Genomic DNA, 13,479 nt, shown 5'->3' on the forward strand with positions numbered 1-13,479 from the left:
GCTGTGGGCGTGGCGAGCGCGCGCCGCCCTTTTTCCTGCTGTGGCGCCCCCACCGCGGCCCGGCTGGGAGTGCGCGCGGGCGCGCGCGGGGAGAGCGGGAGCGCGCGAGGCAGCCGGGCCCGCGCCGCGCCGCCTCGTCCTCGCCCCGCGGCCGCTGGCCGCCCCGGCCCCTCCCCTCCCCCGTGAGCTGCGCACCGCCGGCCGGCTGACCCAGCGGCCCGCGTCCGCGCCCTTGTCAGCCCGACCCCGCGGCGGGCTCCAGGCGGCCGGCAGCATGAGCGGCGGCGGCGACGTGGTGTGCACCGGCTGGCTGAGGAAATCGCCTCCCGAGAAGAAGTTGAGGCGCTATGTGAGTGCGGGCGACGAGCGGGTGCGGCCGCCGAGGGCGCGGGTGGAGGGCGCCCCGCGGCCTGCCCAGGGGCTGGGGGCTCCGGGAGGGGCGTCGCCGACGGAGAGGGCGGGCCCTGGGGGCCCCGGGGGGCGAGGAGCGGCCCGCGCGCCCCGCTACTCGGGGCTGTGTGGGGCACCTGCACACCTGTCACAGGTGCGCGGCCGAGGGGCGGAGCGGGCGGGCAGGTTGAGGCTGCGGCTCCTTCTTCTCCGGGCGGGCGCGGCGGCAGCGCCTCCCCAGACAGCTTCCCTGTAAACTAAATACGGTATCGAAGTTTGTATTGATTGTTTTGGAGACCGAGAGAGTTGATTCCCGGGGCTGGGGGACCATAGTAACCCCGAGCGGCTTCAGCCTGCAGGGCTGCGGGAGTGGGCGGGAAAGGGGGGCGCAAGCTGCGGGGCGGCTCGGTCCGGCCCCCACAAAGGGCGAGGCTCCTCACACCCTTTCCCCCTTCCCTTTCTCTGCCCGCCCCTCCCGGTGACCGCCTGCTTCCTTCCAGTCCACAGCCTCTGCATCACGGGCAGCGTCAGCGGCATGTGCAGCTCTTGTATTAAGTGACTCATTTGTCCCCCTTCATTCCGTATGTCTCTCACAGACATCCCCCCACCCCACCCCACGATGGTGACATTGCAGTTTGGTCTGGTATAACTGGCCGGGATTTTGTGTCGTCCTTGGTGTCTGGGGTCGGGAGAAATCAAGGTTCTCAGTTGCCAGGTGGTGCTGACCGACGGTGTTTACCGAAATCGCTGGGACAGCTTCTCCCTTCCAAGTGAGAAACTGGCAACATCGAGCGAGGGGAAGGTGGGATACAGTCTGGTGCCGACTGGTGAAGAGGTCTGGCTAACCGCCCCTCTCGTCCCCCCCCCCCCCCATCCAGTGCCTTGCCTGGTGGGGTCAAAGTACACGATGGTAGTAATTACAATCAACTCTGGGCCGTTTGCAGGCGTTTGGAAACGGAAGTAAGGTCGGTATAAGGTGTCAAGGTCTCTCTTCTGTTCCGTTTTCACTTCCTTTGAAATGCCCTTGTTAAACTGACTCCTGGTGCTGGCCTCTCTGGGATCATTCCCACAGCATGAAAGTGAGCTGTTGCCTTCCAGCTGCAGTGCATCAAGGGAACTCCGAACAGACCCTGCCCTCTGTCAGCTGCACCAGTGGCTGTCCATGGGGGGAGAGGCAGAAGCTTAGCAGAGTTTCCTGTCTTGGCTCCCCAGATCAGAACTGAGGGACTTCTGGCCTCTGGATTGAGGAAGTGACATTCTGTTTTTCAAAGGAAATGTTGTTGGGGAGTGCAAGTGTGTGTGTATGTAAATGAAAGCAGGCTCTTATTTAAATCACTTGCTGGGAAGACTCTAACAGTGACTTTTCAAAGTGGACCTAGATTTAAAATACAGTAAAGATGAGGCAATGGAGGGTTCATCTCCGTTCTTACGTTCGTTTTTCAGGGATGTCCAAGGAGCCAAAGCATTATAACTGCTAAGAAAGAAACGTTCCCCCTTTTCAGAGTTGTATCAGCTCATTAGGAAAGGTGAATTTTTATATTAGGTTAAGGATGAGTAATTTGCTATGGATGTTTTTATAATTATAAAAAACAAAACAAAAAGTTTTTGGCCCCAAAGAGCTTAAGAAAGCTATCAGTCGAAGTGTAATAACATACCAGCTAGTGGAATAGAGTGTCCAGTGACAAATGTGACTCTTAATTTTCAAAATTAGAGCACTACCCTAAAGATCCTTGAAACTTTGCTTTTGATACAGTTTGCAAACAGTTTGATACCATATCTGTATTTGATGACTACTTCAACTCTATCACCCAGACTCTCTTTACGACCCATTTCTTTGGTATTTTTGTTCCCAAGCAACTTTAGCTCAAAAACAAGTTTGGAGGCTTTGGGGTCAAGCAACTTTTTCACCCATTTGAAGTACTTGACATCCTACAGTCCTATGATGACCTCACCCGCTTTCCCACTTCCTTGCAGCTCCAGCCCATGGACATCTGATCAAACTACTAACAACTTCTCTTGGGCTTGGGTGTAATGTGTTCCATTGATATGACTGGAACTGAGTGCGAGCTCAGTTCTCTTAGTTGAAACTGGGCTGAGTTGTCTAACCCCAAGCTCTTGGGGTTAGAGTCTGCCTTTACATCTTTTCTTTTTGGGCGTTGAGAATTTCTGCACCTTGCTTTAAGTTAAAACTTTGCCAGTTCCCTGTGTTCATTAAAGACCCAAATTCATTAGAATCAAACTAGGAAACAAGTTATTTCCCAGCCTCGTTACTAAACACACACCCCAAAATAGCTGCTTATTCTGGTATATACAATAGCCATGTGGTATCATGGATTGTTAAGTCTCCATTTTAAGAATATATCACATATCTGAGATCAAGGGAAAAGAAGTTCATGAAATAGATTGCAACTATTTACAATGAATTTTAAAAAACCTCTCTCTAATTTGAAGAGGTGGTAGGTTGAGGGAGGAAGAAACAACTTGAAGCCATAGCAAATGTTAGCAGAGATTAGGTTTAGGGATGTTTTTGTCAGCCTTTTCTAATTTATTAATCATAAGAAGATGTAAAGATCTATTCAGTATTTCTGTGCACCTTGGGGGAATTACAAAAAGTGACCTCTGGAAAATGGTGAGTATTGCCTCTGGACCATCATCATATGGTTGCAGTGGGAGGCTAGCGGGAGGAACAGCCCTCCCATCATGCTGTAGTGTGCATGTGTATGAGTGTGTGTGCATATACATGCACACACATATATAATGCGGAAGCCAGATTTTCTTGAGGAAAAACATTTTATGACCTACACTGCTCTGTAATTTTCTATTGATTTCACTGGGGTAAAAGAGAGAAACTATGGACAGCCGCACTGCCCTCTAGTGGCTAATTTGGAGAAAATTGTGTAGTGATTCTAACGAACAACTGCTTTGAGGAAACTAATTGTTTATTTTATTAAGTCAACTTGCTTATTAAATATCTGTATCTCTGGATTTGATGCTCGGAATAAAAATTAAGCCATCCTGTCAGTCTTAGCAGATGACCCTGCCTTCTCCACCAAGAACATTGAAGCTATCAGAGGGTAGCTGTCTGCACATACTGCAACCAGATTTCCAAATTTACCTGCATCTGCATGATTCCTTTCCTTTTCCCTACTTCTTAGAGTAGATGAGGTGCCCCTTCTAAATGAGCAATCCTGCTACCTGTGCTTTGGATCATATCCCATCCTATCTGTTCAAGTCGTTATTACCCTTTCCGTTATGGATATTCTGTGTCTTCCCCTCTCTACCTATTTCTATCCATTAACATGTAAACACACTTCCTTTTAACAAAATCCTCCCTCAGTATCACATCCTTTCCTTCTCACTGTGCTTTCTGCTTTCCTCTAGAGCTAAGCTTCTTCGTGGTTGTTTATACTGTTTCTATTTCTCCTCCCTTCTTGTCAGTTGGTTCCAGTCTGAAACCTACTTTGTCATTTCACAAAAGCTGTTCTCTGAAAGGTGCCAGTGATACCCAGGTCACAGAATTCAGAGGTCTGTTTTTTCACTTCTCATTTTAATTTCTTCACTGCTTAGTCACAGTAGACCACTCACTCTTTCTTGAAGCACCTTATTCTTAAGTGATATGATAAATGCCTGACTTTTCTCCCTTGTGTGTGTTTTTTTGTTTTGTTTTGTTTTTTGGCTACTATATGTCTCTTTTGCTAAATTGACCCTTGTTACCCAATCCTTAAAGTTTGAAGCTCATTTATGGTCACAGTGGCTATGGTCTAGGCTCTTTTCTCCTACTCAGATATCTTGTCCATCCTCCTGGCTTCAGTTATCATTGCATGCTGGTTCTTATCAAGTTAAATTTCCATCCCAGTTGTGTTCTCAACTCCAGACCTGCATATACGGTTGTTAACTGGACATCTCTACTCGAATGTCTCCCAGTCATCACAAACTCACCACACCAAAACTACACTCTCATTCTTCATCCCTTATCTGCTCAATAAATGGTGCCACTGACCACCCACTTGCTCAAATGTGAAACCGGAATCAGCCTTGACTCCCTGTCACCCACTATTCCACATCTAATCGTTCACCAAATCCACCATTGCTATCATCTTAGTATAGTTTTCTCTACATTTCTCCCTCCCCACTGCCATGACTCTTAATATTGTCATTTTAATAGCTGTCTGTTGATGGCTTACTTTGTGGCAAGCACTGTGCTTAGACCATTGATCTTTTAATTTAATCATTTTAGCCCTATGAGAAAGGAATGTGACTTGTCCAACATCACCTGGCTTTGTCCCAAAGCCTAAGCTTTTGTTGTTGTTGTTGTTGTTGTTAATTAAACTTTTACTCTGAGGTAATCATAGGTACACATCTATTTGTAAAGATAGTAAAAAGAGATATGTGTACTCTTTACTCACTTTCTCCTAGTGGTAACATTTAGCAAAACTATAGTGCAATATCACCATCAGGATACTGATAATGATAGACGCAAGATACAGGACATTTCCGTCACCACATGATCCCTCATGTTGCCCTTTTATAGTCCCATCCGCTACCAAGGCATTCCCACCACATCCTTAGCCTGTGACAACCACTAATCTGTTCTCCATTTTTATATTTTATTATTTCAAGAGTCTTATATAAATGAATTTGTAAGTTTGTAACTTTGAGGGATTGGCTTTTTTCACTCAGCATAATTCTCTGGAGATTCATCCAAGTGGCTGTATGTATCACTAGTTCATTCTTTTTAACGCCCGATAGTATTCCATGGTATACATGTACCATAATTCTTTTCTCAAACTGTTCACTTACTGGTTTTAATTTACACTTTGTTATGGTAGATGGTATTGAACATCTTTTCAGATGATTATTATCTGTATGTCTCTTTGGTCAAATGTCTTCCTTTAAGTCTTTTGTCCGTTTTCTGTAAGAATTGTTTGGTTTTTGGTTTTTGGTTTGTTTGCTTTTTTAAGTTTTTATTTAAGTAATCTCTATTCCCCATGTGGGGCTTGAACTCAGGACCCAGAGGTCAAGAGTTGCATGCTCCTCCGATTGAACCAGCCAGGTGCCCCTGGAGTGTTATTTTTCTTATGGTTGAGTTTTGAGAGTACTTTATATGCTCAAGATACTAGTCCTTGTCAAATAATGTGGCTTGCAAATATTTCCTCCCAGTCTATAACTCGTCTTTTCACCCACTTCACCAGGCTTTAGGAGAGCTAAAGTTTTTAGTTTGGATGAGATCCAGTTTATCAATTTTTCCTTCTATGAGTTGTACTTTTTTTTTTTGGTCAAGTCTAAGAACTCTTTGCTGAGCTAAAGCTGCAGAGCTTTTCTTTTCCCTAAACATTTTTTAGGTTTAAGTCCATGATCTGTTTTTTAGTTAGTTTTGTATGAGATTTGAAACTTTGAGATTTTTTTGGTGTTGTGTGTTTTTGGCAATGGACGCCCAGTTGCCCCTGCACCTTTTGTTGACAAGGTCATGCTTCCTTTATTGAACTGCTTTTGCATCTTGGTCGTAAATCACTTGGGCATATTTGTGTGGGTCTATTTTCTATTCTGCTCCATAGTTCTACTGCCAATACTACATAGTCTTGATAACTATAGCTATATGAGAAGTCTTAAAATCTGGTAGACTGATTTCTCCATTTTATTCCTGATCAGGTTAATCTTAATTTTTTTTTTAAGGTAAATTTGAAAAGTCAGCCTATCATTAGAAAATTTGAATAATACTAAAATACAAATAAAAATTACCTGTAATCCCATTAGTCTTACAATTTTCTTTAAATTTGTCTTTTCAACACGGAATGTGAGTGTGACAAATATATTAGTGTAATAATTTATCAAGCAGCCATTATATGCCAAGCATTCAAGTTCTGGGACTATGCAGAAGAAGAAGAAAAGGCTTCCTGGAGAGGTGGCCATGACTAGAAGTAAGCCAAAAGAAGAAAGTCTTTCAGACACTGAGACCACAGATAGTGGCGGCCAGTGGCAAAGAACTGCAGAGTGTGTGCAGGGACACTAAAGAGAGTTTGGTGTTGCTGGACCATCTACAGGGTGATGCAGATAGTGGCCTATGAGGCTGAAGAGGTAGACAAGAAAGACCTGTGGGTTGGAGAACAAGGGAGAGGTATAAATAACCAACAGGTACATGAAAAGGTGCTCAGCATTGTTAATCATCGGGGAAATGCAAATGAAAACCACAATGAGATATCACCTCACGCCTGTCAGAATGACTATAATTAAAAAGAAAACAGTATGGAACCTCCTCAAAAAATTAAAAATAGAAGTATCATATGATCCAACAATGCCATTTCTGGGTATATATCCAAAGGAAATGAAAACAGGATGTTAAAGAGACATCTGCACTCCATGTTCATTATAGCATTATTCACAATAGCAAAGATATGGAAACAACCTAAGCATCCTTCAGTGGATAAATAAAGAAGATGTGTGTGTCGTGTGTGCGTGTATGTACACACACACAAGAATATTATGCATCCATGAGAAAGAAGGAAATCCTGCCATTTGCAACAACATGGATGGACCTTGAGGGCATTATGCTAAGTCAGAGAAATACTGTATGATCTCACTTATATGTGGAATCTAAAACAGCTGAGCTCATAGAAATAGTAGAATGGTGGTTACTGGAGATTAAGAGCATGGGGGAAGTGAAGAGATATTAGTCAAAGGGTACAAACTTCCAATTAAAAGTGAATTAAGTTATGGGGCGCCTGGGTGGCTCAGTCGGTTAAGTGTCCGACTTCAGCTCAGGTCATGACCTCACAGTCTGTGAGTTCGAGCCCCACGTCGGGCTCCGCGCTGACAGCTCGGAGCCTGGAGCCTGCTTCTGATTCTGTGTCTCCCTCTCTCTCCGCCCCTCCCCTGCTCACACTCTGTCTCTGTCTCTCTCTCTCAAAAATAAAGAAACATAAAAAAAAATTAAAAAAAACAATTAAGTTCTGAATATCTAATGCACAGCCTTGTGATTGTACTTAAAATACCATGTCGTATACTCAAAAGTTGCTAAGAGAGTGGATGTTAAATGTTCCCATCAGAAAAAAGAAATGGTAATTGTGTGATGTGATAGAGGTGTTCACTCATGCTGTGGTGGTATGTCCTAGTGCGATATACAAGTGTGTTGAGCCAATGTTATACTCCTTAAACTTACACATGTCAATTAGGCCTCAGTCAAGCAAAGATAAAAAGAAGAAGGAGAATTAGAACAACAACAACAAGGGAACAGGAGGTCTTCAGAAATAAGCAAATCTAAGATTTGTCTATCCTAAGAAGCCAGAGCTTTATTACAGCAGACTCTTTGAGTGTTTAAATAAAATTTCTGTCTGGTCCGCATTCCTGGGACAGATAACCAGGTGGACATTCCTTTAGCGGCTTTCTGTTCTGTGGTCCTAATCACTGGATTGATTCTGTGATAGTGTTTAACATCAAAGAGACTGCTCTAACCCAGGCCAGTCTCTGAGCTTCTTGTTACTAGCATTGGATCACAGTTCCTCATTTGGAATCAGCCACATGCCTATCAACAGATGAAGGAATAAATAAAATGTATTTTATATAAATATATACCATGGAATATGATTCAGCTCAAAAGGAAGGAAGTTCTGACACATGAACATTCTACAACATGGATAAATCTTAGTGACGTTATGTTAAGCAAAATAAACCAATCTTGAAAGGACACAAGCTATATGATTCCGCTTATATGAAGCACCAAGGAGTCAGATTCATAGACAGGGAAGGTGGAATGGTGGTTTCAGGGAGAGGAGAATGGGGAGCTATTGTTTGATGAGTACAGAGTTTCAGTTTTGTAAGATGAAAGCAGTTCTGGGGGATGTGTGCTGATGATGATAGCACAACAGTGTGACTACTTCATGCCAGTGAACCGTGTACACTTAAAAATAGTTAAGGGGCGCCTGGGTGGCGCAGTCGGTTAAGTGTCCGACTTCAGCCAGGTCACGATCTCGCGGTCCGTGAGTTCGAGCCCCGCGTCAGGCTCTGGGCTGATGGCTCGGAGCCTGGAGCCTGTTTCCGATTCTGTGTCTCCCTCTCTCTCTGCCCCTGCCCCGTTCATGCTTTGTCTCTCTCTGTCCCAAAAATAAATAAAAAACGTTGAAAAAAAAAATTAAAAAAAAAAATAAAAATAGTTAAGATAAATGTTATGATACGTGCATTTTAGCACAATTTCAAAAGAACACAACTCATTAGTGAAGGGTTAGTACGTGGCCCAGCTAATACTTCTCATCCAAGGGAAAAGACAGGATAGAATCCCTATAGCCCTGAATGCGTATGGAATGTCCTTTCAGGGATATCTGAGGACCAGAGGCAGTAAAATTGTACAAAGCAGGAATGCACGAATGCACGCCTGCTGCTTTGCTTAATGAAACAACTTTGTGTTGCTTTCTATTTCTCATTGGCCTTTCTCAAGCAGGAAGGGAATAATGGAATACGGTAACCTCAAGCTTATAGGAAATGCTGAGAAATAACGGTTCCCGAGCAGGCTATTGCCTTCATCCAGTTAATGTTGACAAGCATTTATAGAGTATGTTTTGTGTCCTCTGTCTTCCCAAAGGAATAAATCAATTCTCAACACTGGCTTTAAGGAACCAGCAGTCTAGGGAGACCAGAAGTGTACATGTGAAACAGAGCAATGCCCTTGTATAGAGATATATGGTCCAGGTAGCAAGGATGTTCATGAAGGCAAGAGCTCTGGGCATGGAAAAAGATGGCAGGGCTTCCTGGAGTAGGAGTTGTGGATGTGAGTCAGACTCGAAACATCGGGGCCTAGGGATGAGCACTGGGTGTTGTATGGAAACCAATTTGACAATACACTTCATATATTGAAAAGAAAGAAAGAAAGAGAGAGAGAGAGAGAGAGAGAGAGAGAGAGAGAGAGAGAGAGAGAGAAAGAAAGAAAGAAAGAAAGAAAGGAAGGAAGGAAGGAAGGAAGGAAGGAAGGAAGGAAGGAAGGAAGGAAGGAAGGAAGAAAGAAAGAAAGAAAGAAAGAGAAACATCAGGGCCTAAGAAGGAACATAGCGGTTAAAATGGGAAAGAGGCTGGGGCGCCTGGGTGGCGCAGTCGGTTAAGCGTCCAACTTCGGCTCAGGTCATGATCTCGCGGTCCGTGAGTTCGAGCCCCGCGTCAGGCTCTGGGCGTCAGGCTCTGGGCGTCAGGCTCTGGGCGTCAGGCTCTGGGCTGACGGCTCGGAGCCTGGAGCCTGTTTCCGATTCTGTGTCTCCCTCTCTCTCTCTCTGCCCCTCCCCCGTTCATGCTCTGTCTCTCTCTGTCCCAAAAATAAATAAAAAACGTTGAAAAAAAAATTTTTTTAAATAAAATGGGAAAGGGGCAGTGCACATGGGGTGGGGGGGAGGCAGTGAAATTCCATCCACAGTGGAGTCTTTAGTGGAAATCAGTGGTTTGAATAGTAAATAGCTGTGGGGATAGTCCGTGAAAGACCCTGGGTGAAAAAATGACATTTATTAATAAAGCACATCACTCTAACTCAGTGAGTCTCTGCCTCTCAGATAGCCACTCCTTCAATGGGAAATGTCAGTCGTGTGTTGACATTGTTTGTATTCAGAAGATCTCTTTGTATTTCAAGGGCCTTTGGGTCCCTAAGCAAATGACTTGATTCTCTGAGCCTATATCCTTGTCTATGAATCTGGTGTACTGTTTCTTCACAGGGTCTGAGAATTTATTAGGATAACAAGTGAAAACAATCTTAGTACAGTGTCTAGCCCAGAGTAGGTATTGAATAATGGAGGATGTGGCAGGAGGGGCTGGTGTCGATTTGCAATTGTTAACCCTCTCATAGGAACTCCGAACGTGAACATGAGGGTCTTCACGTCCTTTTCAAATTTGGGCCAGACCTGAATTTTATATAATATCAGAATGTAAGTGGAACCCCCAAGCTAGATATTCTGTCAACTCTAGGGAGTTAATCCTTTCCTGAAAGGAACATCTCACGGCTCTCCTGATCTCAGAGAAGGGAAGCAGAAGAACCACACGGTTATTTTATTTGCCTGAAGCTGTCACTTGGACCAGTCCCCAGGGAACGAGTGTGTGCTAGGGGATGTAAGATCAATGTGTGAGATTCTGGAGCCCGAGTTCAAAAATGTTGGAAAAACTTCCCAGTAAGTGGTAAACCCTTTAAGCTCAGGTGTCTCCTTACCCTCCAGGAACCCCTGAAGTGAGCCGCCTTCTTGGCTTGTTTTTATGGTGTTGTTTCATAACCCCGCATTCTTGCATCAGGCTTGTATCAGTCTCCTTTTGCTAGATTACAAGCACACTACCTGATGATACAAGCTTCCCACTTAGAGCTAGATGAAGCCTTGTCCAGTACTAGCTACAAGGAAGGCAAAGTTGCCGTCATTTATTCTTAACAGCTACCTCCCCTGCCCCCCAGCTTTAAACTTGTTTCTTTTTGTTCATTGGCCAGTTGTGAAAAATAAGAGAGTGAGTTCCATAGTACCCTTCAAAGCAGTTAATTAGGGTATTTTTAGTATCATTATGAGCTCACGTATTTAGATACATTTGATGTGTTTGAATCTTTTCTAGTTGTTTTACATTTTAAAAGATTTTACTTTTAAGTAACCTTTGTACCCAACTTGGGGCTGGAAGTCACAACCCTGAATCAAGAGTTTTGTACTCCACCAACTGAGCCAGGCACCCCTCTTGGTTATTCTTATTGATGTGCATGTTGTACAATCTTTAGCCAGTGACTGAAGATATTTAGGTTGGCTTCTCAGTCCCTTTGACATGATCTTACTAGTATTCGATGGTTTGTTATCTGGTGTGACAAGATGTTTCAGGTTTGTTTTGTACATTGCCTGATCCAGACCTGAGATTAGCCAGTTCCTCAAAGAATCCTTTTCTTTCAGTAAAAATGTTATCCAGAAACTCACATGGGCGTTAAGCGGCTCTTACTGCTTGCTGAGTTGGTCATACATATAATTTTACATGGTTGTAAGCAACATGAACTGTCACTTGTATTCTGCTTCCCCTGCCCCCACAAGCTACCACTGTGAATATTTTCACTTCTACATAGTATTTTTCCCATTTTTAGTGATGAAAAATTTCAGTCATACACAAAAATAAAGAAAATGGTCTCATGACCACCAATTCATAGTTTGAAATACTATCAAGATTTTATCATATTTGTTTTATCTATCCCTTTTACTCTTTCTTTACTGGAATATTTTAAAGCAAATCCTGGGCACGTCCATAATAAGTCTTAAAAAAATACGCAAGTGAATGTACCGTATCTTATATACACATGTCCTCTGGTTAGACATCTGTGTTACTTCCAGTTAATTCACTGTTATATGCTGTACAGACCTGTTATAGAGGTGGAATTTCTGAGAATTTCATCGCAGCTGATGAGCCACCGCATTTGGGTACATACACTATCACTGCAACTCACTTGGAAGATTTTCTTGGACTGGCTATCAGTGTGTCTTTCCTTAGCCTGCTTTGGAAGAATGTTCTGGTTGGAGCTCTGCTGGCTTGCAAAAGCAAGGAAAAGTGTTAAGTTTTATATATAGTAGACAGGCTGATATCCTTGGGAGGATTATAGGAATGAGTCTGTTGCTTTGATCTTTTGATACAGTTTTCTAGAGGAAAAAAAAATGGATAGGTGTGTATACTGTATACTTTGGATACCAGCAGAGGCTACAATGTGTTGAGTTTAATGCCCTTTAGAAATCTTGCAGGGATGCCTGGCTGGCTCAGTCAGTTAAGCATCTGACTTGGGCTCAGGTAATGATCTTGCAATTTGTGAGTTTGAGCCCTGTGTCGTGCTCTGTGCTTGCTGACAGCTCAGAGCCTGGAGCCTGCTTCAGATTCTGTGTCTTCCTCTCTGAGCCTCCTCTGCTCATGCTCGTGCTCTCTCTCTCTCTCTCTCTCTGTCTCTCTCTCTCTCTCAAAAAATAAATAAACATTAAAAAAATTTTTTACTCTCTCTCTCAAAAAATGAATAAACATTAAAAAAATTTTTTTAAGTCTTGCAGAAATTACTGTCAATAACATGGTAAGAGTGTACAAAGTACATAGTATTCTCCTCCTAGTTTATAGTCTTGCTGGGGAACATGCCTGAATTAGTATGTCAGGCAGTACAAATGGCAAAGACAAGTGCTGCAGGAGCCGAGGAGAGATGGCTCTCGTGTGGTCAGTGAGTTCAGTTTCACAGGACCTATGTTTGTATTTTACTTGCTGGGTAATCTGCCATTTCACATTTCTATGCTTATTTCCTGATACATTCTTAGGACTCATTTCACGTGTCACCTTGTGGCCGCCTTTGATCCTGCCCTCCCCATCAGAAGCCAGCCTCTTCCTGGCTCTTTTGTTGTTATTTATGCCCTAGTACCAGTGACTGTAGGCTTAGCTTCTGGAGAGCACCCCATTCTTAGTTCACCCTTGTAACCCTGGTACCTAAAGCACAATAAGTTACTGTTTGTGGTAGATAGAGCATGCGACCCCTGATCTTAGGGTTGTGAGTTCAAGCCCCATGTTGGGTGTGGAGCCTACTTAAAAAAATAATGAGTTATTGGTTGACTAGTACTTTCTGTGCTTTTAGGTTTTGAATAAATATTACTTTAGGATTGGTTATGTTTCTTTGGAGACAAAAGAGCTTGAGCTGAAGTGGATTGAAGGTGCAATTTTTTTAGCACAAGTTTTGGGAACTTTCATAATATAGGCTATTAAAAATTTATTTTTTTGTAATACTTAAATTTCACTCATAGTCAACTTACTGCAAACACAGGATTACAAAAAACAAATAGCAATATGAATAAGGAGCACCTGTAATACCCCTACGATGGTGTAAACATTTTTTTTAGTGTTTCCCAGTCTGTTTTTTTCTATATTTGTATGTGCTTTGTACATTTACAAAGAGTAAGACCGTATCACCTCTTGTGTGCTGCAAGTTAATACACTGAAAATATTTCCCTGTGTTACAAAATAGTCTTCTAAGGCATGGCTTTTAATGGCTGCTTCAGCAAAGTAACATAACCCAACACTTCTCAAGTGTGTGGCGTATAAAGACACTTTAAACATCTTTACAGAGTTTTGGTGTTGAATTAAATGATCTTT

At 43.2% G+C, this 13,479-nt stretch overlaps 1 protein-coding gene across 1 annotated transcript in view; it reads left to right on the top strand.

Annotated features, from left to right (window-relative positions):
• The first annotated feature begins 71 nt into the window (after nucleotides 1–71).
• GAB2 (GRB2 associated binding protein 2) overlaps nucleotides 72–13,479 on the top strand; it is a 190,817-nt gene continuing 177,409 nt past the window's right edge. The window contains exon 1 of the mRNA XM_058687645.1: nucleotides 72–349. Coding sequence (XP_058543628.1) covers nucleotides 275–349 — 75 coding nt within the window. The 5' untranslated portion in view covers nucleotides 72–274. The remainder of the gene's footprint in view (nucleotides 350–13,479) is intronic.

The sequence above is a fragment of the Neofelis nebulosa genome, chromosome 10, assembly GCF_028018385.1.
Source record: "Neofelis nebulosa isolate mNeoNeb1 chromosome 10, mNeoNeb1.pri, whole genome shotgun sequence".
Taxonomy (NCBI): Eukaryota; Metazoa; Chordata; class Mammalia; order Carnivora; family Felidae; genus Neofelis; species Neofelis nebulosa.